The sequence below is a fragment of the Aethina tumida genome, chromosome 2 (assembly GCF_024364675.1).
Source record: "Aethina tumida isolate Nest 87 chromosome 2, icAetTumi1.1, whole genome shotgun sequence".
Classification (NCBI taxonomy): Eukaryota; Metazoa; Arthropoda; class Insecta; order Coleoptera; family Nitidulidae; genus Aethina; species Aethina tumida.
Window position 1 is genome coordinate 18,738,227 of NC_065436.1, and position 26,732 is coordinate 18,764,958.

At 31.7% G+C, this 26,732-nt stretch overlaps 1 protein-coding gene and 1 long non-coding RNA gene across 2 annotated transcripts in view; one reads left to right on the forward strand and one right to left on the reverse strand.

Moving 5' to 3' along the window:
* Window positions 1–2,917: 2,917 nt before the first annotated feature.
* LOC126264633 (uncharacterized) lies at window positions 2,918–3,432 on the forward strand. Its single transcript, XR_007547310.1, has 3 exons — window positions 2,918–3,008; window positions 3,059–3,217; window positions 3,267–3,432. It is a non-coding gene; the product is annotated as an uncharacterized LOC126264633 (long non-coding RNA).
* Window positions 3,433–6,059: 2,627 nt separating this feature from the next.
* Window positions 6,060–26,732, reverse strand: part of LOC109605562 (glutamate receptor ionotropic, NMDA 2B) — a 139,920-nt gene continuing 119,247 nt past the window's right edge. The window contains exons 11-18 of the mRNA XM_049963011.1: window positions 14,776–14,988; window positions 14,180–14,396; window positions 12,512–12,893; window positions 11,847–12,088; window positions 10,395–10,566; window positions 7,764–7,814; window positions 6,247–6,330; window positions 6,060–6,136 (exon numbers count right to left, since the gene is read on the reverse strand). Coding sequence (XP_049818968.1) covers window positions 6,100–6,136; window positions 6,247–6,330; window positions 7,764–7,814; window positions 10,395–10,566; window positions 11,847–12,088; window positions 12,512–12,893; window positions 14,180–14,396; window positions 14,776–14,988 — 1,398 coding nt within the window. The 3' untranslated portion in view covers window positions 6,060–6,099. The remainder of the gene's footprint in view (window positions 6,137–6,246; window positions 6,331–7,763; window positions 7,815–10,394; window positions 10,567–11,846; window positions 12,089–12,511; window positions 12,894–14,179; window positions 14,397–14,775; window positions 14,989–26,732) is intronic.

Genomic DNA, 26,732 nt, shown 5'->3' on the forward strand with positions numbered 1-26,732 from the left:
TAGCAGTTTAGCTCTTGTATCGATGTCGGAGGTAATCGCAAGTCGACGAGTCCTGGGTTCGAATGATGCGATATGTGCAAGAACTGCACTCGCTAGAATTTCTTCTCTTGTCAGATTCGAACACCTAGTCATTAGCGACGTCATTTGGCGAGCTGCATACGATGCAAGACATTCATCATCCTTTGGCTTATTGTTTAGGAAATTTAGAAAAACAGTCGCTGTTGTTTCGGGACAATGATATCTTGACGCAAAAATGTCTTTAAATTCCGACCACGTCATCTCCGGGTATGTCACTTTTGATAGCCAAGAGGATGCTTGACCCCTTAAAGCTTTACTAAGCAAAATTATCAAGGGAGCACCACTCATTGATTTGTCCGAAATGCACATATCTGCCGTCGAGATCCAAGCTTGTGCATCAGCGTTCTCTGTATCCGGATCAAACTCTGGCAATTCTACACTGACCTGATTCGACGGTGGCCGCAGAGCTTGTAGAAGAGCCAAAAAGTTCCTATTTTGTTGTTCCAATAGCGACTCCCACTTCACTTCACTTCCACCAGATCCAGATCCTGATCCTGATTCAAATCTTGATTCAGATCCCACTTCTGATGTCGCAGCGCGGTCAGGATTATCGGCCATTTCGAATATTAAATAACACGCAAATAGTCCTTACAATGTAATTGAACTAACAGGCACAGGATTACAACTAATAGTCAAACAATTAGGTAGGAGTTGTATGAAACGCGGTGATCCCGACAGTTATGCCAAGCCAAGACTTCTACGCAGCTTCCCTGACGGAGCTTAACTGTCCGCCCTCGCAGGTCTCCTCTACCGTCACCCTCGGTTCGAGTACCATCCCCTGCTTAGCACTTCCGCTGATTCCACCCAAGTACTATAAGTATGCAACCCATAGTACTACTTGCGTTTCACATGAACCCTCCGACATATATATATATATATATATATATATATATATATATATATATATATATATATATATATTGTATATATTATTTGTAACTTACTTACAATGCTTCGTTTATTCCATGTTATAAACGTCTAACCCACATTTACAGATGAATACTTTATTGATATCCAACAAAGCTGAAGAAGCAATTTTCTGGGATGTACAAGAAATTCATATTGTATAAATGTAGACTGTCGTCAAGAGATTTTCACACGTCCTAATTCTTATCGAATTCTTTTAATAATGAAGTACAAAATACTACAACTCGCATATCAAATTAATCTAATAATATAGAAAATATTTTTCTCAAAAAATTCAGCTTTATTGAATATGCAAATCTATGGTTGGCGAAGAATCTATTTTCTAACACATGTTAATTCCCAACTAGAACACTGTTAAATGACACATGATAAATTCTAAATATAAATCTTTAATCGTGAAATGTGACCACACCCTTACATAAGTTCTATGCAATTAGAAAAATTATACGTCTGGCAATATTATAAAATACTAAAAATCTCAAAACAGCTCAGCAGTGAGTGTAAAGTACAGCAAGAGAAAACATTTATTTGTCTAAAATAAAATGCAGCACTTGTTTGTGGTAAAATTTTTAATGCTAGGTGGTGCAAGTCAATAGATTGACCACTTTCTGTTTATAAGTAATATAAATTAAAGGTTCTGGAACGGTACAAAAGTGTGGGTAAATTAGTTACAAATACGTGGCTGTCGAAGAATCCATTTTCCATGAAACATGTGTTAATTCCCGATCTATTTAATGTCACGCGATAAATAGCAAATGTAAATTTTAAAAGAAAGGTGACAACACCTACACAAAATTTCTATGAGAATTACAAAAATTATACGTTTGGAAATGTTATAAAACACGTACAACTTCAAGTAATTACAGACGAGTCAACTATAACAGCAGAGAAGCATCTCAAACACAATGCAGCACTTGTTTGTGGTAAAATATTTGATGCTGGCTTTGGGTGTGTGGCCTATCAAACTACTAGACTATAAATCAATACACCCATGGATTTTAAAAATTTATTCCAAGTATTATTATATATCCTGGACATTTTTGGCGCTGTTTGAAGCTAGCCAATATGTACGTCTGATCATAATAATAAACGAGGGCAACAAAATTGAAGAAATTGTGGAGATCCTCAGCATTTCTATTCTGTACACCATGAATTTGTATAAAATTAACTGTTGTCGATCGAAAAACATTCAGTCGTTGTTTTTTTTGATTACCGAAAACGAAAGGCAAGTTATTGCCACCAATGATGAGGAAGTTATAAAAATTCATAAAAAACATTCACTTCAAGCACACATCTCATCGGTTCTTCATGTGACGGTGACAACTTTGTGCGTTTTAACTTACGTCATTTATCCTTTGTATGCAAACCAGAAGGACAATTTGCATGGGGACGAAAGGAAGTTAATATTTTCAAGTTGGTTTCCTTTCAATCCAAGAGAACATTATGTTTTGGTTTTTATTATTCATTTTTTGGGCGGGTACTATGGATCTTCTTATGCGGTGTATGTGGATTCCCTTTTGTTTATAATTATGATTTATTGTGTTGGGCAGATGAAAATTTTACAATATTATTTACGCAACACTAATAAATATTCGAGGCAGTACCAGAAAAGAACTGGGTGCACTCTGGAGGATGCTCAAATTGCAGTTGTGAGAGGTATAATAGAAAAACATAAAGAAATATTAAGGTTAGTAGATATTTTTTTATTATTTATTAATTTAATAATCAATATTAATTTTATTATGTAGCTTTGTTGAACTTTTGGATGATGCCTTAAGTATACTGATGATGATGGATTTCATTTTACTCTCTGTAAAACAAGCCATTTTAATTATACAATTTATAAGTGTAAGTTACTAAATTTAAAATTATAATGAATACAAATATTTCTGTTTTAGAATCCAGTCATAACATTTGAATCCATACGAGTTTTAAGTTATATTTTGGCTGTTTCTCTGCAGATTGCCTTATTATATTGGAATGCCAATGCAATTTTCATAGAAGTATTATTATTATGAAAATATAATAGCTTATTCAGTAATATTCTTTTCAGAGTACTGAAGGTATATCATCCGCCATATTTAATGGAGACTGGTATTTATTAAATGTAAGGTCTCAAAAAGATTTGCTGATGATGATGATGAGAACAAATATTCCTTCAAGAATAAGCATTGGACCTTTTTCTACAGTAACCCTTCGAGCTGCTTTACAAGTAACAATAAATAAAAAATACGATAGTTTGATTGATGATGACTTTTCAGATATTAAAATCTATTTATTCATATGTAGCAGTCATTTATCAAAAATAGAAGATGACGAAAAAGTTTTGCACCAGATAATGTCTATCTAAATACATAAATGGACACATAAATAACACTAATGATTGTAATAATATTAAATGCATAAATAAAGGCATATTGTTAATAATATTAAGTAATGCAACAACTATAATTTTACCTTATCTTGGGATCATTTTAGAAAAAAATACGATGTTAAACGTTAAATTCAGTTATCTAATAATGACACTTTTATCATGAGTATTGGCCCAAAAATATTTGGGAGTAAGTTGGTCCTGTGAAAACATACAAATTTTACCTACCTGGTTTATGAACTACTGCTAAAAGGCGTGGACATAAAATTGACCTCAGGTTGTTTGTCATGTTTATTTAATTTAATATCACATTGTATTAAAGTCACTGAAGTTCATCTACGTTAACAATAATTCAAAACTAAGACAGTGTTATGCCATTTGGTGTTTTATTGTCTATTAATTTAAAAAATAAGAATTTAATAAAACGTTTATGTTCATAGTTTATTTACTGAAATATATTATAATGGTTACATAGTTAACATTTACTGATCTATATTATTGACTTTTTTAAATATAGTTTTATTGCGGTTTTATTTACATTCGTCATGGGATTTTATTTGAGTTTAACAGAAATTACATTTAGACAGTAGACCATACATGATAAGTACGTTTTTATTTTTGTACAAAGCGTTTTGCAAATCTTCTTTTGTAAATAATTTTCTTTGTAAAAAATCTAAAAAATTCTTGAGCAATATAACAAAACTTACAAGTGGGGCTCATTACGAAAGAAGTTTCCTTTATGATACAAAAATATCTTTAAAAAGTGCAAATCCACTAAGTTTAAATTATTTGAACTGGAATATATAAACGGCCAATAGAAATTGTTCTAACGAGGCAGAGAAAAATTAAAATGTCCGTGCAATGCCTGTACAATGTGTAAACGATTTGTTTCATACCTATTGTAAAATACATGTTACTCATTAGAACATCTATGAATAGCTTAAATGTCTAGACATCAATATATTCTTTTACATTTAAAATTCTTGATTTTGATATATTTTTTATTCTAATCTATATTTTATACTAATTATTTATACTAGTTTATAAAATTACCCTGTCTCATCATAATAGATCGCAATTAATATAGTTAATACATTCAATTAGTAGTTGGACTTGCACAAGTATAATTAAGGGACTCAAGTGCGACATTTTCAAATACAAACACAAATATATATGTATCTATATTATTTAGAAAAATGTGCATGTACGCAGATTGTATTACTTATATACATATAAATATGTGTATATTTTGTTTGGGTTCAAGTGGGTTATGATGGAGGGGTGTAGTAAATAATGTAAAGAAGCAAACACATTTGGGCTACAAAGATCTACAGCTCCACTGAGCTTTAGGGGTTTTCGGGAAGGAACAGCGGCATTTCCGAATAATTTACACTAAGTTACATCTTCATTCTTTTGTCTCCTATTTTTTTGTAATTCGAATATACATTTATCACAACTAAGTCATTGCTCAAATTATAGAAATTTATTTATTAAGATATTGAGTATTTTTTTAATGTGACATCTAAGAACATTTATTTTTTCAACTGACATACGTGATTATGATGTATTATCAATAACATTTTAATATTTTATATGCAACAAATCTACTGGCCGTGTACATATTACATACATAATATATTATGTATACAACAACAATAACAGCAACAACAATTTAGCAACAACAATGTAAAATATTAAAGAGTCGTGTGTGATGATTGGAACCTAAAGTGAATGTTTAAAGCTTTCGTTACTATTGGATACCAATAATGTCTAACATAGTTGGGGCAGGAAATACTGTTTTAAAATTTTGAGTTAGCCTTGATTGTTTGTACGAAAATGATTGGTGTTTCTTGATATGTTACAAATTAATTCATTCAATATTATACGTTTAAATTAGCCATTTAAAATACTTACTACGTGTAAACTTTGTTAGGTATTTAATTTATACATACTATTATTAAAATGTCCCACACAGACCTCCCACACAATTCACAGGAAAGTAAGTTACACGACTCTTCAAGTTTTACAGATAACGTATTTCGGATTATTTCGCTATCTACATGAATAAAATACGAGGAGATACCGGTACGCATTTTGCTACACCACACTGGACAACATACCGGAATTTCCTCGTAGAAGTCGCTGAAAGAAACGTGAAATTTCGATGTACTCTAATAATTTTGTGATGAATGGCAGTTTTTTACTCACGAAACGAGCATGACAAAATTAATGTTCCAGCCTTAATGGTTTATAGAAATATGAAAGATGCACTGACGAAATGTTGGTTTGTATAGTTTTTTTTTAATCTAAATGGTCTACTGTCGTTACTTATGTGAATTGAATGATTTTCCTGAGTGTTGTGGACATTCATCTAATGACCTTTCATATTCGTAATAAAAATTTTTTTGGCGAACATACGAAATTTCCGGTTTTTCTTTCAGCCCTGCCACGATATACAATTTTAAATATGTATAATATAATATAAGTATAGTGGTAGTCTTTTATATGAATAAAATTTATATGTATTTCACTTCAACTAATTAACAATGCACCACGATCATAAGAGTGTTTATTTTTCTTCGTCCAGGCAAAATTTTCGATACGACCGATAAACACTTTGGGTTTAGGTTTAGGAATTTGAGAAATTTAAATTATACATTAAAATAATGCACACTATCAAACGTTTGGTGTTGTTCGTAAATTTTATTTTTTTTTCGCTTGGATCACAGCACCGTTTCCATCTCCGCTATTTCCGTTGGGCTGAAAACACACCATATTTAGTAAATCATATTAACAAAACTCAGCCTAATGGAAATTAAAAATTTAATGAAAATCTAAAGCAAGTGTTTTTGTGTTTGTTGGTGTCTTACCCGTATAAATCAAGATTGCTGCCCTTTTCAGACGGATTTAGGCTCCTTAATCTCGCCCTCGCTTGCTCTCCGGACACTATGACACTATAATTAAGAAGTCCAATTAAAAATAACTCTGTTGTATTAAAGTATCAAATGTATTTTATGTCGATTATAATTTCGTTTATTTTTAAACGTCATCCCGTCATCAGATTCAACAAAACGAAACGAATATTTAAATTGAAGTTTGATGGCACATTTCCAATTTAAAAATGATCATTAAAATCTTTTAGCGCCCGTGTTATTGAATTTCGCCCCAATAGTTTCCCAAGTGAAGAAAAATAAAAGCGAGGCGAAACTGTCGAATTATATCATAAATTATGCATTACTTACAAGGTTGTTTAGACACTTTTGACAAATTAATTTTGGAAATCGATTACCTCCACAACTCTCGTGTACATAGTTTCCTAGCCTTGGTTATTTCAATAACTTATTTTATAATTAATAGATAATAGAACAATACAATCAATTAAATTTTAAAACAAACTTCACTTGACAAATAATCTTCTTAATGGCTCTTTACTTGATAGTCCACTCTCTTTAAATTGCTGGCGTGAAAAGAATTATCATTTATCTTCCTTTAATTCTACTTCGCCAGACAACTTTTTTTTAATGAAATTGATACGGTTACACTTTGATACTCAATGAATAATGTAAGAATTTAATTATTTTTCAATACTTACATGTGATAGTGTTTTAATTAACATGTAAAAGCATGATTAGGAATCGCATTTCTATCCTACATCATTAAGCACAATGTCTTTTAAAAATATATACAACTGCAGTTCACCAACTGATTCCAACGTTTTCAGTGTTAAGTTTTATTTAGATTTAACAATTATTTGATACCCTTCCCAACTTAAGGGGGTGTTCTGGTCTAGAAATTTAAAAAAAATATTTTTGTTCATATTATCAAAGCTTAACCATTTAAGAATATGTCCCCAAGAGGATTTTTCAAAATTCAAATTAATAAAGTATTGAACCGATTTACTTGAAATTTGGTGTAACACTTCTTTATATATTCTTCTACCGAACTAACTCCTCAAGTTTAACACCAATTTTAAATTTTTACAATTTTTAAAAAATTCAGAAAATAGTACAAAAATTTATCATTTTTTCAGGCAGTCTCAATTCAGCAAAAAAAAAAACAACATATTTTCACCTTCTTAACAGCATTACTCTAGATTAATATTTTTTTTGTATTTTTCCATTTCAGAGTTACAATCGTTAGTCCCTTTTTCAATTTTTAATTTTTTCTATATATTTTTTAATGTATTCTTTAAATATTAATAAATACCTAAAATAATGGATAGTAAATATATTGTTTGTCTTTTTCTTATTGCACTTAAATAAATACCTAAAATTGCCTCTAGACTAGAATACCTCCTTAAACTATATTTAATAATAATGCGACATATTTATCAATTATATAAAATTGGAATCAATCGTAACGTTAAACACGTAAGTCACGGACTTACTCAGAAGAAGAACCCAGGCAGCAGGTAACACAGTTGATTCTACGTTGTTTCCTACCCTTATATTGGACAATATATTAAATATGATAAAGTTAAAACAAATAATAATAATGTTTCCTACAAAATCGTTCTTGACAATTTTAAGAAACTTATTATGAAATTGATGATGATGACTTGTCACTTAAGCTAAACGTGTAACTATTAATTAAATAATGTAATAACTCATATGTAATATAAAAAATTTGTTGAATATGTTAAGGTTTTTTTCAATAAGCTTTCCTCTGAATACGACAGAATGTAAAAACACAGAATCTCTGGCATTAACTTGTTTTCTCATGCCTTTAACGTCAAAGCCCTGTGCCCTGCATAATTAAATTCTTTTGTCGGTATGTCTTTGTGACTTCAGACGGTACACTTTGCTGTGCAAATATCAAATCCAAAAATGTAATGTATGTTAATTAAAAATGGACGCAGCGAAAATTTCATTTTACAAACGCAATTTACACAAATTTAATGTCTTTTATGCGCCTCATTAAAGGTTCCAAATCGATTCATTTGCACAAATCAACGTACGGGAAATATAAAACCGATATTCAAATATTCGACATAGCAGGTCGTAGATAAAACGGAAATCCTAGATAAGTGAATACGTAAAGGGAATCGAAGAATCCGTAATGGTCCAGTTGTTTCTTTTGGAAAGTTCGTGTGGGCGAATGCAAAACTTCACACAACCATTTAAAGGCATTTCGTCGGATACGATTCGGGGCTTTCAAATAAATTTCGCTGTTTTTTATTCTAGCTTTCGTGAAAGGTGAACATCTCGACCCCTTGAGCTGTTTTATTTGAGATTTTTACTTCAAACGGTTATTTTTATTTTGGTTATATTTACATTCTCTTTTTCGTGCTTCTCTCCATTTGACAGTTTCTTTGTTGTACACATTCTATGTGTTGTTGCAATGTTTGTATGTTTGTTTATGAGTATCGTACATTTTTTACATTCGTTTTTTTTCTGTTTCGTGTATGTGACCGACTTTCTTGAATTCATAAAGTTAATAAACTGGAGAAGAATTACAAAATAATGATAATCGTTATGAAATTTTTTGTTTTCAGCCCTTTCGAGGTATATTAATTTTGGAAAAGAAATGTATAGATAAAGACATTGGTACAATAAATTTGCACACTATTGAAATGTAATATATTCTTTAAACTTCTCTCTTGATTTATGTTACTTTAACATCGTAGCATATATTTTCATTGCAATTTATGTAGATTGTTTTTCCGTTGTCTAAATCGATACTGAATCAGGAATTTCCCAACGTTGGAGCTATGAGAAATGTCAGACATCGTAAAAGGAACTGAATTTTATTGATAAAACATTAAAAATATGATGCCAGGTCAGCTATTGAATATTTATTATAAAAAATGTTACTTTTGATTTTTATAAAGGAACAATTGTTTAACGTGTCGATTATTTTCTTTCAATACTTTTTATTTAAAAGAAAACTTTAGTAATCAAAGTTAGTGTCAATATTGACCAGATAATCAACTGTAACTAAAAGGACTTCCACACATTATCTTTTTAGATGTTTACTTAAAGTTTGTTAATTTACTCCTTGAAACATTTCTAACATTCAGCTTAAGCGACAATTGACATGCTTCAGACAATTATGAAAAAAAAATGTGATGGATAAATTAATGTATCGTGGGATATAATTAAATTCCAAAAAAAAGAAAATATTAAGAGATAATTAACTTATTCCATTTCATGCCCACACCTCGATATACTTATGACTTTTTCTATTTTTAAAGTGAAAACTTCTTTAGCTGCGTTGGACACTTTTTGGTGGGGGAAAATCTTATGGGTTCGCGTCACCGACATTCTTCTCTGTGAATCCTCGACTTTCAAGACATAAATATATATTATTTAATTATTAAACTCATTTCCGTTTTAGCTGGAAGCTTTTAACTAAACACCTGCAGTAGCAAAATTTTTCCTGTTTTTAAAATGCTTTCAAATCTACAGCTTCCAAAGTATAAGGTGTATTCTTTAATTGTCTTGATTTTATCATACACCCATCCAAAGACGATTCATTTTTCAAAAATCGCTATTTTTAGATGGTTGTAATTTTTTTCTCGGAACGTCGATTTGGTTCAAATTTTCAGTGAAGTTAATCTATTATTTTCCCAAACCCTGAAAATTTCAACTAGTCGCCAACAATATGGATTTGAATGAAAAATAGGTGTTCAATGAATTTAATCATAAAACAATATATTTCAATTTTACAACTATATAAAATAATGAGTGCAATGGATCGGACGATTTGAAATGGAATAAGCCTCTCGTAACAATTACAATTAAATGTTTAAAATAATTGAATTTATTTCCTATTATTTTAAAAACATTTAAATAAAAAAAAAATAATTTAACATATATAATAATTTGCGTCGGTTTTAGACTATCCTGTGGTTAAATCAATAGTTGGGGATGATTTTTGTCTATTACATGAAACTTTCTTAGCGCAACACTTCCGGTTACTCCACAAACAACAAAGTTCAACTTCTCTTCCGAATCGAAGAAGATAAACCTAATTAAATTAAAGAATAAACATAAACTACGTCTGTAATTCAACTTACCGTTTACATGGAGGTGGAGCTTTAATGCCGTGAGCCTCCAACTCCTTTTCAAGCTGTTTGCACCGCATCTGGGAAATGTCCAACTCTCGTTTTACCTTCCAGAGGTGCGTGTCGCAGATCGGGTCGCGGCAACGGTGATTCCTCAGTATGTCTTGAGCTTCGTAAACGGCTCCTGGAAATGGGACAATTTGTCCAGAAGTTTTTAGTGGCGATCAAAAGGTACGCTGAGCGTGGGACAAATGGTGGATGATACAGAAATGATGCTGATGAATTAGTTGTATGATTGTTGAAGATGTTCGAGATAAATGAGAATCAAAATTTAAACTTGGTTTAATTGATGTGTTTATAAAGGTTTCTTAAGAGGGTACATAAATTTAAATTCTCTTGTAACGAACACCTCCAGGTCATAGAAAATGTGTCAAAGTTAAGAACAAACAACGTTGTCTGCCAATTAAACCCACTTTTAAACACGACGTAGTAATTTAAGTAATCGGTCAACAGTTAGAGATCGCCCTCCACCAATAATTTCGATTCATTGTTAACTAATAAATGAACCCAGCTAATTGTTTCTAAATATTTGATGCATTTCCTAAGCTACATTCAGCACTGGACACACATGATCGTCGTTCTAAGCCTGCATTCGCCTAAACAAGCTTTGTTCATTGAGCCTCTGTCAAGCTGCAGCTTCAAAATAACAAATAATAACTAGTACATGTCTCTTGATTCACTACGGACACTCTTCTGCCGGGGTCTTACCTTGCGCTAAGCAATTTGCCGAATTCATGACAGATGTTTTTGATGTATGTACGTGTTTATCTAGGTCACCTGTGACAAAACATCAATGTGATCTACATACATAGATTGGGATATAAACAACATAATTAGTATGTTTTTGGAAGACTTTTTTGGGCCATTGTTTCCTCTTCGATTGCTCGTTGGTTCTGGGCGACCACTAAATTCAAACCGATTCGGGATTATAGGTGTCTAGTTTAATGGTGTTATGTAAACAAGGGGTTATTTTTGTAACAAATACTTTTAAAAACTATTTTTTTACGAAATAGAAATAAAAATTAACCCCCAGTTTACTTTTGCCATATTTAATATTATTATTTACATTAGATTATTTATCTTTTATGTTTAATTTAAAATGTAACTATTAGGATAACTAATTTAAGTAGTTTATCAAGCAAATAGTAAATATAAAAAACAAAGTGAATAATATAATAAACCCAAGCAAAGGAAGGTAAATTACAGCGACAATCACAAACACATAATTTGGGAGAAACTTGTTCGACATAGTGCACGGTAATATTGTTAATAAACTTTACGGTGACGGTCCTTGAAAAGTTTCAAGGGGGAATTCTAGAGGAATCAATGAGTTCAACCAAGCCAAATCAACAGTGCTACCCCAAGCTGATTTCATATCTCATGGATAAATAATGGGTGACTCACCCCTGAACGTCAGACTTTTGCCCATAGACAAACTGATTAGGGCGCAACATCCACCTCTATCTGTTTTGGCGATCTGTTTACGCACGTATTTGAAGTAGATGTATTCAAGGAAGAGTAGGACGGCGGCCAGTAATATACCAGCCATCAGCAGGAGGAACGCGGACAAGAACTGCTCCAACGCCAAAGGATCCGATGTTTTGTGTTCCTGCTTGCCTGGCTTACATACTCCTGTCATCCAATATCTGAAAATAATTTACGTTTGATGGTTCAACATTGAAGAAACACCTATTAATTTAGACAGATTAAATTGCAAGAGGAGGAATTGAATTTACATTTAAAGCATGACTTAATAATATATGATCTAGTTTGATGATGATGAATGATTTGGTGATTCATTTAATTATTTATGGATAAAATGCACTTGCATTGCAACTAATTGCATTGCTCACATCAATGTTAATTAGTTGAAACTGAATTAGATAATCATGTTAAATTTTAATTAATTACGGAAATTGTGCGTTTTGAATCATTTTGTTCTAAACCTGATTATGTCGGGAAGTAAACTAATTAATGCTTTTGTTGATTTTTTAATATGTCAATTTGTTTGATTAAAAGTACTACGCTACTGATGCATTTTAATTTTATTAGGAACTATCGGTGAATACCTTCTTAGTCGTTCCAGGTCGCCGTTCTCCCGAAAGTCGAGCATCCTTTTATTGAACATCTTAAGGTATTTAGAATTGCGAGGAAAAGCCAGTCCGTATCCAGTCATTGCGTACCAGGAGCCAACCGTAAGAAGTCGACAATCCTCATCCTGCGACGTCAAATAATCCAACACCGTACCGTCGTAGATAAAGGCGTCCATTTCGCCATTAAGTACTGAATCGACACCGTTCAATACTGTTGTTTTGTTGAACTGCTGTATGTACGAATGCATTTCTTTGAAGTACTTGGCGATAGTGGAGTCGGTGTGAGACCATGGGATCGTACCGAATTTAATCATGGGTTTGTGGGAGTATGGTCTTGATAAACGGTGGTCATCCAGTCCTAAACAAAATTTATTCAACGTGGTCTATATAATGTAGTTGAACAGGTGAGACTTATTAAACAAGAGAGGAGTAGTACCCCTCATATTTTATGGTACTGTATCATTATGAAAAAGCTTATTACATTGAATTATTGAACTAAAGGTGAAATAAAAAAAAAACAATTTTTGAGAATTAAATTTGAATTAAAATATTTCGATATTCTTCATAATTGGATATGTCCTATTATTCTCAAATTTTGAAAATTTAAGCCCGATTCCATAAAATCCGAACACTGGAGAATTTTTTGAAAATTGAAATTTTTAGTTATTTTCAAAAATTTGTATCTCAGCCAGCTTTCATATAAATTAGAGATTCCTTTCAAACGATGTTCTTCTTAGTGAAGCCTCTACTTTTAGGACAACACAATTTTTGAAATTCTATAAAAGGAATCCAAGCTCGATATCATTGATGAAATTTTCAGGGCTTGTTGGAAACATACTAAACTAACGTCCCTGAATATCTGAAGCAAATCGAAGTTCCTAGAAAAAAGTTACAGCCATCTGAAAACAACGATTTTTGAAAAATCGATCGGTTATTTATAGTTATATAGAAACTGGGATAAAAATTTTTGAAAATGACTGAAAAAAATGATTTTTTTCAAATTTCAAAAAATTTTCCAGTGACCGAATTTGATATACATGCACATATTATTTTTTTTTGACCCTAGATTCCAAAACCTATTTTTTTCAACTTCGTCTTAATTTTCCTCTCCCTTATTACTATACAAATCTTTTAGTCGTGTTAAAGAAAGCTTAAAAAATACGTAGGTGAATTATCATCATACATTATCATGTATCCATTAAGGTTAACAGGTAACACATAATAGCTTTTAATGTCTCATCTCATAAATCATATAATTCACATTAGGAGTACTGTCGAAAGCTCCCCTACATAACGGTATCACGTTCACTCGAGCCAACATTGAATTTGAATCGTTCCTCTTATATCCTTAATAAAATTTACATGCACGGTAGACAAAATAACACGAGCGACAAACGACAAACAGATTTGGATCTTATTACTAAAGCAAGACGTATTCAGTTTTAAACCGGACGTAAAAAGGAAATTGCATTTTTATGACCTACACTTTGATCCAGGGACAAACAATATGCTTTATAATTTAGATTTTTATTGATCCGTCGATTTTTCTTATTTAGAAGATAAACCAGAACCGTTTCGCAGTATATTATATGTAATATAATATAAAATTTACGAAAAAGAAAGTTTTATTAACATTTCAGTTACCAGAAAACTCATAAAACTCTTCTCGGGTGATCATGAAGGCGGCCAAGTTGGCAGTGTATATGGCGAGAAATACTACGGCAAACATCGCCCAAACGTTGGTCATGAAGCGAGACGTGAAGCCCCTGGGCGAGTCCACGTGGACGGCAGCCTGGAACAGAACTGCCCAAACCAACCAGTAGGTCCGGAAGAGGGAAAAACGATGAGGCGCCGCTGAATTCTGTAACATACATTGTCCGTATTTTTCCAACTTTTAAATATATTATGTTGTAATGGGATAAAGAAGTTGTGCATAAATTTGATTTGTTCGCGAACAACGTTACGTCAAAATTTGATTAGGAAATCCCCAAACAATATCATGAGCGGCCGCGATTGACCCGACCATTCTCGTATCCGGCACTAAATTTCCAGATTAAATTTTGTCAAGGACCGTAGTAAAGTTTTATTGAGAATCTAACTTCGAATAAACTAATCAAAATTTACGTCATATCTGTTGATAAAAGAAGAGCCACGGAGATGATTGGCAAACAATGATAAAGTTGATGTATAATAAAATTTCAACCAAAAAAAGATAACGTTATTAAAAAATAATACTCTACCTCATTGAATGAAACCTTCATGTTGAAACCACTTGGCGACAGCCATTCGAAGAGGAAGATCATAAAAGTAGCTACTTGGATAGCAACCAGACCCACCAACATCCACGATGCGTTATCGAACGGTTCCAAAAATGCAGTTGGCGAGATTATTCCCGTTCGTTTTGCCACTACAATGGCTATACCAGTCTCCATGAAAGGCACACTAAAATCCACCTGCAATCGACATAAATATAAATAGTTAAAAATTATACAATAATAGTATAATGGGTTGATAAATAATTTTAATAAAATGGTTTCACATAAAACTAGAGGGATAAAAGTAGATAATTATTAGGTCCATAAAAATACGAACATGAACAAAATAAAACAAACATTTAATCACTCTTTGAATTTCGTAAAAAATATAAAAATAGTTCCATTCAGTTTTTATTTAGAATGGTACATATCCAATTGAGCCAATTAATCAGAAATTTATGGACAAAAAAAAATAAAAAAAACAGTTTTTAAAACGAGTTGTAAAAACACCTAAAATTTCATGTGCAATTAAAAAAATCAAGCCGTCCGACGCACCGGCAAAGCTGCACACTCGACTCGTCCGTTAATTAATTTATCTAAAACACGTAGAGTTGACGGTAAAGTTTTAATTAGCCCAGGTATTTATTGCGTGTTAATTAGAGAAGTAATTTTTAATTTAATAATCTAAAACTTAATTAGTATTTTGGACCGCAGTTTGCGTAACTGTTTGGCTCGAAATTCATTAAACTTCGTTGCATTTAAGAACATATTAAGCGTATAACTTCGCCGATAAAGTGCAGCTGCATAAAACGTTATTGGAGCAAAAGATATATGAAATTAAGCGTGCAATGTTAGACCAATTTTAATAAAAACTATTGTGATAACGTACATTTTGTCAATAATAAATTAGGTCTAATTGCACAATGGGGAAGAGAAATTTCCAGTAATGGTGGATGCGCCCACTCCAAATTGCCATCAATTTGGGATCAGCATCATCATCACATTGGCTTTATGATAAATTGCTGGTAAGTCAATAATTCAATCAAATAATGCACTGTAAACGTATAATCCACTTCCATTTGTCACAAATGAATTCGATGCTTTTTTCATCTGCAGTACGTGATTTATTGTGATACAATAGAGAATTAAAAATAATAATCATATATTATGGCGGTTCACTTTAGAACTGCATATTGTTTCGGTGTCAATGGTTTTTTGTCGATTCGATTTGGAATCACACGGACGTTTTCAGTTACGTTATCTATCAGGAAAGCAACAAAAGGAATTGGCTGCAACAACTTTACGCATCGCAACCACCCGATGTATTCCCATTTGTAACAGACGGGTAGATCACGAAAAGTGAGGCCGAGCAGAAGTGATAAACAATTCCGACGTTTATTTCGACGTGAGAATTTATCTACTAGACAGGTCAAACTATCGCGGTATTAAATTTTATCGGGTCAAGTTTGTCGTGTTGCTTATTAAATTAATATTAGACATTTTTGTAATAATTTTCGGCCCCAATTGAAAGCTTATTTATAACGTGCATTTTTCCATTCGGTGAAATATTTTTAAGCGTGTTGAAATGTAGTTTCATGAAGGAAACAGAGAAAAATACAAAAATCTTATCGAATTCTTTTGAATGCACATTTCCTTTTACAAGTTTCCACGAATTGAATAAAATAAATACGGTACGTGAGAGAGAAAATTTCTCAACAATTTACGGTATATACGAATTTACCGAACTGAACTTGCATTTGATTGGGATTGTTATTTTTAAGTCTGTCGAGGAAAACGTATGAATACAAATTGTAATGTAATTAAATGAGGCGCAATTTTGATACAATAATTGGGACTTAAGGTACTTTAAAATATTCCAGAACACGAGTATGCAATTATTTATTTCCTCCAATTTATAAGAATCTCAATTTCAAATTGCAGTGGGTTATTGCATAAACATTTACCCCATAAATTAAACTTTTCCAGTACAAAAACAAAATTATATAATTTGTGAATTAAATAGTAATGTACCAATACAATTTGCCTCTCATAACTTTTGTTTAAAACATAAGTTAGGCATAATGATGCTCATATCTCATACATGTGAAACTTCCATAAAAGTCCCAAGAAGTCGGCCGGGCCATTCAAAAGGCTCTCGAGAAAACTTACCTCGGTTACACAAAAAGGTTTATATTGTGAAAGAGATATATCAGTGTCGCGTCCAGCAATTTATTATTTTTATCCTGTCCTTATAAATGGGTTCATCACAGTGCCAGTTTATAAATAAGTAAAAGTTTCTTTTTGCGGGAACGTGAATAAACTAAAATATTACAATTATTTCCGAAGAAATATGTTCGGATGTCATATTTTTTTTTTAAGGAGGACTAAATAAAAATAATTTCCAGTCGGGCTCCTGTGGCTTTATTAAAATCTAATCCATTAACATAGAAATCACTTAAATCCGGTATTTATTACCTTAATAATTTAATTCTGAAATGAAAAAGATTTTTGAGGGTTACCTACATATAAATTTAATTTGAAAGTTCTCCATAAATTCCACTTTAAAATTTAATTGACTGACAAGATGCTGGATATTCTCCACCCACGAATAATTTCTTTCTAAAAGGTTTTAATGAGTTTCCTAATATCTTATAATTTGTGCCAACTTTTACGACTCCGCGTAAAAACTTTTGCCTTTCTTTACATCACAATCAGAGAGATCGTTGTGTTTTCAAGATTATAAAATATTAAATTGATAAAATTTAGTACCACTTTAATATATATGGGTATTATATTACATTTATAAAAGAATTATTGGCAATTACGTTAAGATTTTATGTATCAACCGTGCATGATAAGTAGTGATAAGCTTTTCACTAATCTTACCCACACTTTAAAGTGTTAAATATAAATAGTTAAATTTATTGAGCCGTTATTTTCTAGAAAACCAAGATCCTGTAGATCGGTGGACACATCCTTTCACTTATCAAGTGTTGGAGTAACCATTGGCCATGAAAATTGTACACGAGTACTAGAAACTAGATTAGGCGAAACAGAGGTATCTGCCAACTTCGGTTAATCAGATAAATCTATAATCGGCCCCACCTTAGGGAGTTTTCCGTCCCGCACCTTCGTCCCCCGTCGTCCGATTGTATTTGTTCCAACACCAGTTATTGCACTAATTGTGTTTGTTCTGTTTCTAACTCGTGTCTTCGTCGGGATCTACCCTAATTGGTATATCGGGGAAACGAGAAGATTACTCAAAGCTACCACAAAACCGTGCCAGTAACGATTTATTTTCAGATTATGAGTATGTTTTTTATCTACTGAGTCGAAAGCTTTTATACAATTTAAATCATAAAGCCTTATTGTAATGTTGAAAACTTTTGCTGGATGTTTTTTGGTAGCCTGCGTCAATTTATAAAATCTAAAAGGTATTTATTTATAACCCTAATATACAGCTGATGTTTGTTGTGCGCCGTATGCACAGAACACCTATGGTGTACACTCAGCAACTTTCTGGATGTAAACCAAACAAATTTTTGTGTTATTAGGTCGCTTTTGATGAATGTTTGACAAACACAGTGAGTGATGTAATTAAGTTTATTATTAAATTTTGCACACTAAAACCAGTGCTTGCTCTTTAATTAATATTTAAGCCGAGAATGTGAAGGAAAATTGACAGATAATGTGTAAAGATCTAATAATTTTCTTGTGAATAAATATTAAGATTGGTTAAACATCAATACCCTTTAGTAAAAACAAAGAATAAATATTTATATAGGCATATATTTCAAAGAAATGTGTACTTAGTTTTTGTCACAATTTGTTGTATTTAGTAATTTAACATGTTTAACATGCCTACAGTACGAAGAATAAATAATTTTAGCTAATGATGAAGCAGAAATTTCGTTTCGAGAAATAGTATTGTAACACGATATTGGTAGTTATGGAATAAAGAGAGCAGAAGAGGTAGAGCAAGAGGTTCCGGAAGACTCAAAGCTACCACAGAACCACACGACCGTCACCTTATATTATAGGCCTTAAGGGACAGAATGTGTTCAACGTGGATGATTGCTAATGAATTTTTTGTTGATGAAGGTAGACCAAATTTTGGACTTCACCAGAAAACCATAGGTACCAACGTAATGTCTGGTGTGTAGAACGTCAACAACAGGATGAACACACATTATGTTTAGTGATGAATCACACTTTTGCTTGGGTATACACGATGATCATGTTTTAGTAAGACGGCGACGTGAAGAAAGAGGTGATCCTCGCTTTGCTGTGGAGTGTCATATCCATAACACTATGGGTATATTGGTATGGAGTGCTATTGCTTATGGTAGCAAGTCACCTTCAGTTTTTATTAGTGGCAATATGACATCCTAGAGATATGTGGATGACGATTTGGAGCCTTAGTTTCATCCTTGCAGAGGTTTTACACTAATTTTTCAGCAAAATTATGCCTATCCACATATTACCTGGAATACATTAAGCCTACCATGCCTAATACAGAAACCTACCATGTGAATTTACTGCCTTGAGTACCCAGATCTTCAGACTTCTTACTCAATCGAAAATGTGTGGGATATGCTGGGGCAGATTCAGTTCGTATGGGATGAGATACCACAAGAAAATGTCTTATTCAAACAGAGGGTCTGACTCATTATTAGCTTCTGACAATTTATGTTTTAAGATTTTTGTTTAAATTTTTAACCAATTATTATTCTGTAATAGGTTATTATATGTGGGTGTTGCCTTTTTTTGTACCCACTATATGTCTTCACAAGGAACTACCCTAATTGATATCGAGGAAACGATGAAGTTATTGAAAAACCGTACAAGTACAACGATTTATTTGGACGAAAACTTCTAATTAATGATAATGAAAATCATAAAGATTCATGAAAATGTTGATAAATATCTGTGGTCTGTGGTTTTAATGTTTTCGTGTTAATTTTATGAAAACAAAAACAACCTTTAGTTTATTTATAGCCATAATACATAGCCAGTGTTTCTGACATACCTTTTTTTTGGTAACCAACTTCTTAGACGTAAAACAAAACAACTTTTTGATGTAACAGGTCGGTTTGAGTGAATGTTTAACGAACAAGATGAGTGAGTTAATTCATTATTAAATTGTCAATCAATATCTAATTTTAATATTGGTCCTTTGTATAATACAATTTATACAATTATAATAAGAGTATTTTTAAAACATTCCTGAATAGTATTATAATTTTCTATTGTAAACAAAATTTTAATTAAATCTGTGTGATTAAAAGTTCTTATTGTAAACCGCTTAATAATCCTGTTTTATGTGACAGATTTGAATATGGAATGGAGCTTATTATATCTATATAATATTCAAATTTGAATTTGGAATGAATATATTGATAATATTTCAAACTACGCCAACATCCTAAATGTGCCTTCACCAAGATCTACCCTAACTGATATATCGAGGAAACGAGAAGATTACTGGAAGCTTCACAAAACCGCGTAAATTACTATGTATTTCCAGATTAGGGTTTCATTTTCTATTTATTCACACAAAAGCTTTTAAATAATGAAAGTCATAAAGCTTCATGAAAATGTTGAAAAATATTCCGAGTATTTTTATTTTTGTTAGTCTGTGGTTTTAATGTTATTGTGTTAATATTATGAAAGCTAAAATGGAATTTAGTCGGGTTATTATTTATTTCTAGCCATAATTCACAGTCAGTGTTTCTGGTACATGTTATATTCGGTTACCAATTTTCAAGACGTAAAACAGAACTTTTTATCCAATGAGTCGGTTTGGGTGAAGGTTGAACAAACACGCCGAGTAGTAAAATTCAGTTTATTATTAAATTTGGAACAGTAAAAGAGTACTTGCCCTTTAATTAATATATATAAGTCGAGAAATGTGAAAGTAATTGGACAGAAAGTGTTGTTTTAATAATATACTAATGCACAATATTTAATTTTAACGTAGGTCGTTATTATAATACAATATATACAATTATTGATGTAATATTATTAGAAACCAAAATAATAATCCTCTCTTGTAAAATAATTATTAATTAAACTTTAATCAAATATGTGAGATTAAAGTTCTGTTATAAACCCCTTAATAATCATTAATTTATGTTTTATGTGTCAGATTTGAATTTCTAGCTTAAATCTACATAATTTTCAAATTAAAACTTGGAACTTATTGATAACATTCCAAACAATGCTAATATGATAACTGTGTCTTCACCGTGATCCAAACTAATTAGTATATCGGAGAACCGTGAAAATTACTCGAAGTTTCCACAAAACCGTGTAAGGAACGGTGTATTTCCAGGTCAGGGTTATATTTCCCATTTACTCAGACGAAAGCTCCAAACAATGAAAATCATAAAGCTTCATGAAAATGTTGAAAATTATTGCATGCAGTTTTTTGTTCGGTAGTCTGTGGTTCTAATGTTATTACCTTAACTTCATGAAAGCTAAAACGGATATAGTCAGGTTATTGTTTATTTCTGGCCATAATCCGCAGTTGGTGTTTCTGGTACACCGTATGTTGGGTTAACAACTTTCTAGACGTAAAACAAAACAACTTTTTCATCTAAAAAGGCGCTTTCGAAGAATGTTTAACAAACACGGTTAGTGATGTAATTAAGTTTATTATTAAATTTCGCGGAGTAAAAACAGAGTTTGTTCTTTAGTTAATTTTTGGACCCATAAATGTGAAGGTAAATGGTCAGAAAAAGTGTTAAGTTCTAATAAGGTAGTTGGAATGACATACTATTTTGTCGGGCGTAAAAGCTTTCAGTTTTTATTATATATTTTATCTGGTTTATTTTAAATGTAACATAAAAAGTTTGTACATGAAATTTAATTGCTAAACTAAGATTGTTTGTCACACGTAACCAGATTTCGTACACTTATTTAAAATTCCTTTTATTCATACACAAATAGGACTCAAATATATCAGTAAAAGCTTTAGGTTTTAGATTGGTTCTCTCTTGTTTTGGTAATGCTAATTAATTGTCAACAATCCTAATCAATGTTGTCATAAAAAAGATTTTAGTGTTCACATTACATTTCATGTAAGTACATATAAGTTTTTTATGAGCTTTTACAATAAACCATATACATGTTATGAAAATTTTTACGTTTCTCAGTTTCTTCATTAAAACAGACGAAGTTATTATATCTGTGAATTTGATATAGCAACTCTATAACCCATAAACTCGAAATCAGTATGAGAAGTTTCGTTCTGAATAGCTCAATAACAAGGATGTATTAAATTTGCCATCTAGTAGAAGGCTCCCTGTATATAAGCTAAAGTTTAATTAAACTTGAGATTAAGTTCTCATTGTAAACCCTCAATATTATTTGATTCATGTTTTATGAGTTTTCAATTTCCATGACAAAACATTAACACGTTTAAAGCTATATAAATTTCAAATTAAAATTTGTGATTGCCTATTAGGTGCACTATCCTGATAATATTTCAAACAATACCAATTCGAGTTTATTCATTAGTTACAGTATGATGAATATACTAGTTAATTTAATAATCTTTTGTGATTCTCTATAATCAGCAACTATTAATTAATAGTTTAAATTAAATTTTGAATTGGATTTAAATTATGTTTATTGTTATTGTAATTTAACTTTTAACTAATAGTTTAGTTCGTTTAATTCAATTTGTTAATTCTGTGCTCAATATTGCAAAACTGATAAATTGATTAAAGTGTTACACGAAACTGGTAACCATGTTTATTTTGTAGTAGTTATTCCATAGTTTATTAATAACTTTAAAATTTCATATAATTGCTTTGAACAGCAAATGTACATTGGATGCAAAAACAAGAATTCATGTACGGTGTATGGAAAACGAGGGATTGAAATTAATATTGCAACATCATGCGAATTCAGCTACCATCAATTCTGTTCTGTCCGTTTGTGCTATACAATCGCAACGTGATGTGGAAAAGTAAACATGTCCCAAAATCCAATTTTGATTGTTATCTTACAAAATCACTCCCGGTTTTGTCAATCGTCATTATTTACGAGTGGGATTTTGATATGACAAGTTATATTTTTTTGTTCTCAGTTTGTTTTAATTAGAACCAAAACAGTTTTATATAATTTTGAGATACACTACAAACGTAAACTATATTTTCCACAATGTTATGTGTAGTGACACAAAATAAATTATTTTTAGTTGTTGATTTTTTCTCAATGAAAAATAAAATCCAAATTTCGTTGCTATTATGTTTCCCATTTAAGTATCAATGTGTCAATGTTTAATAATAAATAATTTATTTCAACCCAACTTAATAATATTATTTTATTCTAATTGGAAGGCTTATCTTCCCAAATCCAGTGAAATTCAGTTATTTAGGCACAAATTATATTTATCAATTACAACAGTCAAGTAGGAACTCGAGTGCGGATTACGTATTGATTCACCGCAGCCGATCATTTATTTCAATCCAATTCCGTTTAGCGTAGCAAGGCGTATTATAAGGGGCGCATCGTCTCAAGATTGGTTTATCTTCCTACCGACGTGGACAAATTGCATAAGAGCAAAATGAAAAAAAAAAAAGAAAAAATTGTTCACCAATCTCCACCGCAGCAATGCGATCCCGGATCGAACTGTTCTTATTAAATTTGATGGTGCGTTACGTTTTATGATGTGAAATTCAATCGTTCAGTGTTTATTTGTTGACCTTAGGTCAATTTATTTTATAGTTTTAATAAATTTAAACTGCTTGATGTGCGAAGGCAAACTGGTAGTAAACTGGAAACAATATACTAAACATAGGACGTATATAACAAATGTCTGCATAAAGTTTCCTCTTGCATAATACCAATAACTTTGGTGTTTTGTGTTTTTTCTATGTCTTGTTTATTTTGATAAAACTCATTGTTTACGCCGATTATTTTAAATACGTAGATATTAAAATGTGATTAAAAAAACATATGACAAATATAATAATAAACAATTATGTTGTTTGAATTCTTTATAATTTATAGAATTTATTTTCCGATTTTGATATTCGATCTGTTTACCACCGTATAAGGTATTTTGGCCTACGGATTTATCGACTTATTTTGGACAGTGGCAATATGACGTCCCAGCGATATGTGGAATATATTTTGGACCCTTATTTTCATCGCTACGTAGGAAGAAATCTTGGACTAATTTTTCAGCAACATAATACCCGTCCACGTATTGACACGAATACATTAAATTTCCTGGAAGACTCCCATGTGAATTTACTGCCTTGGCCACCCAGATCTTTAGACCATTCCCCAATCAAAAGTATGTGGGATATGATGGGGTGACGCTTAAGTAATTTACAGTGTCCTCCACGGACCGTTAATGAACTAAGACATCAGATTCAGTTTGTGTGGGATGAGATATCACAAGAAAATGTCGATAATCTCATTAGATCGATGCCACAACGCGTCAATGTGTGTCTTAATCAAAGACCCCTAATTAGCTTTTGACAATTTATGCTTTAAAGTTTTTGTTTAACCAATTATTATTAATTATTAATATTTATTATTATTGTAATAGGTTAATAATTCTCTAAAAAAAAAAAAGAATTTATCAATTATATATACTTCTATCCCCAAATAGAGTAGCCAGAAGTTAACTGAGTCATCGGTGTGATCAGAATGGGGGTGGTGCAGTTTTTATACATACACTTGATACTTTTCTTAGATGTTACATACTCCGTTTGCTGTAGATAATTTTCTATAATAAATGCGACGTTGCACTGGAATATTATTGTGTAAATTTCATATTGAGAAAGGCATAAACGAAAATAAGAAAATATTTACGCATCCAGGGCCGTAATTTATCCGGAATGTGGATGCGGATCGTGAAAATAAAATGACATCACCTCTAAAGGCATCCTTAATATGCAGCTCACATGTAGGGCCGATCGATGCGCTATTCGCTTGCAAAAACAAATCTAATCTTACAAGTGAGAAAAGATGCTGCGACGTAACGTGATTATTCCAATAGCGCGTCGCCGAATTGTCAATTTGCGAATGGGAGGTGCCAAATTATGAATGGCTTAAGTAAAATTGTCTATTAAAATATAGCAGTTGGTTTTGTTTTTTTTTTTTTTTTTTTAAATGAGTATCACAGAAAAAATGAATTTATTTTTTACAGATAAAGAGACTTGATTAAAATAATTCTCGGGCAATTCTCCAATTTATCGTCTGGATCCCGTGTTAATCTAAAGAAGGGAAAGACCATTTGTTGCATTAATCTCTCGCAGAGTTTTTCTGTGTCTCACAATAGGAATTTCTTAGATGGCTGATTTTTTACATCCTCGTCTGACCCACTTCCATGCATAAGAACGATAGTGACGCTACTGGCGAGACTGCCACTTAAAAATTTAAGCAATTTTTGCCAGGAAGTGGGCACAAATTATTATGATCGAAAAAGTTTCCTCGACGAGTATTAAATTACACATTAATAAAGCCTCTTTTGTTATCGCCGAGTTCATAATTTACATCCAAATTGGCTCGATTTCTGGGAGTCTCATAATTTTCGGCAATTTTCACATTCACATGTGACTCGTACATCATTTCTGTGGTCGATATATGGAAATTTACTTGTTGATATGTAGATTATGCTTCAAAACTTTCAACTAACCTGAACTTTGGTTGTTTGTCAATTAGTTCAAAAAATGCTTTATTGAACATGAATTAAATTTCTGGTATGATTCAATAAAAATATATAATAATTTATTTTTAATTTTGCCAAAAAGGTACCAACAATGAAGGTGCCATGGAAACGAGAAGAAAATGAATATAGGTAGAACTAAATAAATCAAAGTCTATTTAACAGAAGTATTCTGAAAAAGTTATCATGTAACTGAAAGAAAAGTATATAAATATATATTTCATTCGTTCACATCAGACAACAGTGAATATTTACAGAATAATAGATATTGAAGTTCGGAAAAGTAAATAAAGATGTTGTAATCCATATTATTATTACTGAAACTTCTCAAAATGTTATTCCCATCCATTATCATGAAAACTTGTTTGCGAAGCTGAAATTCGCGAAGAAGTTCAGCTTACTAAAAAGAAAGCCACTCTAAAAAACCCTTAAACATAACCATAATAGTTCACTGCCCTTTTATTATTGACCAATTTCTCGTATAGGGGTTACGTCTGAAACGAAACCGTACGAACATAATTTAGTCTTTGTCTAGACTCACCGTTGAAATTCGGATAATATTCTTTTTAATCATTTGATTAAATATGACAAGATAATAGAAGTGTCCCAGCCAGATATACTTTCCAATTTAGGTAATGGTCGATGATACCGACAGACAAAAATTACCGAGATTCTCTTTTTACTATTCGCTGAGCTCAGATCTTGGCTACGATTTACTGTCAACAATGATATATTTATTTCATTTCGGTTGTTTATCACATTTTTTTATTGGACATAATTTAATGTCCTTATCATCTTCATCTTTGATGACATTTGTAAGTAACGAAAGCGCCTCATTTATTATAAACAGGTCTAGTTTTTGAAAATTAAATATAACCCAGCTAAACCTTAAATATCTATACAAAAAAGTTTGCTAATTACTATAAGTTCTCGGGGTCAAAAATAATTAACCGAACGCCGGAAGCACGAATGAAAACATTCCGTTTTTTCCTTACTTTAAATAAAGCTTAAATCAACTGTAAATCCTGCGTCCAAATCCTGCGGCGTACCTTGAAACTTTTTGAAATATTACGGCAATTTTCCTTCGTTTCGTAATGAAACAAAGGGGCCAACGTTTGTTCGTTTTATGTATGCAACCGAGATAAAGATAGATTGTACAGTTCATAACTTTTTGGCTTGAAACCGTGATCTCAAGTTCCAGAACCAGAAATGCCACAGTAAAAAGTTTGAAGGCCATAACAAATTAAATTAT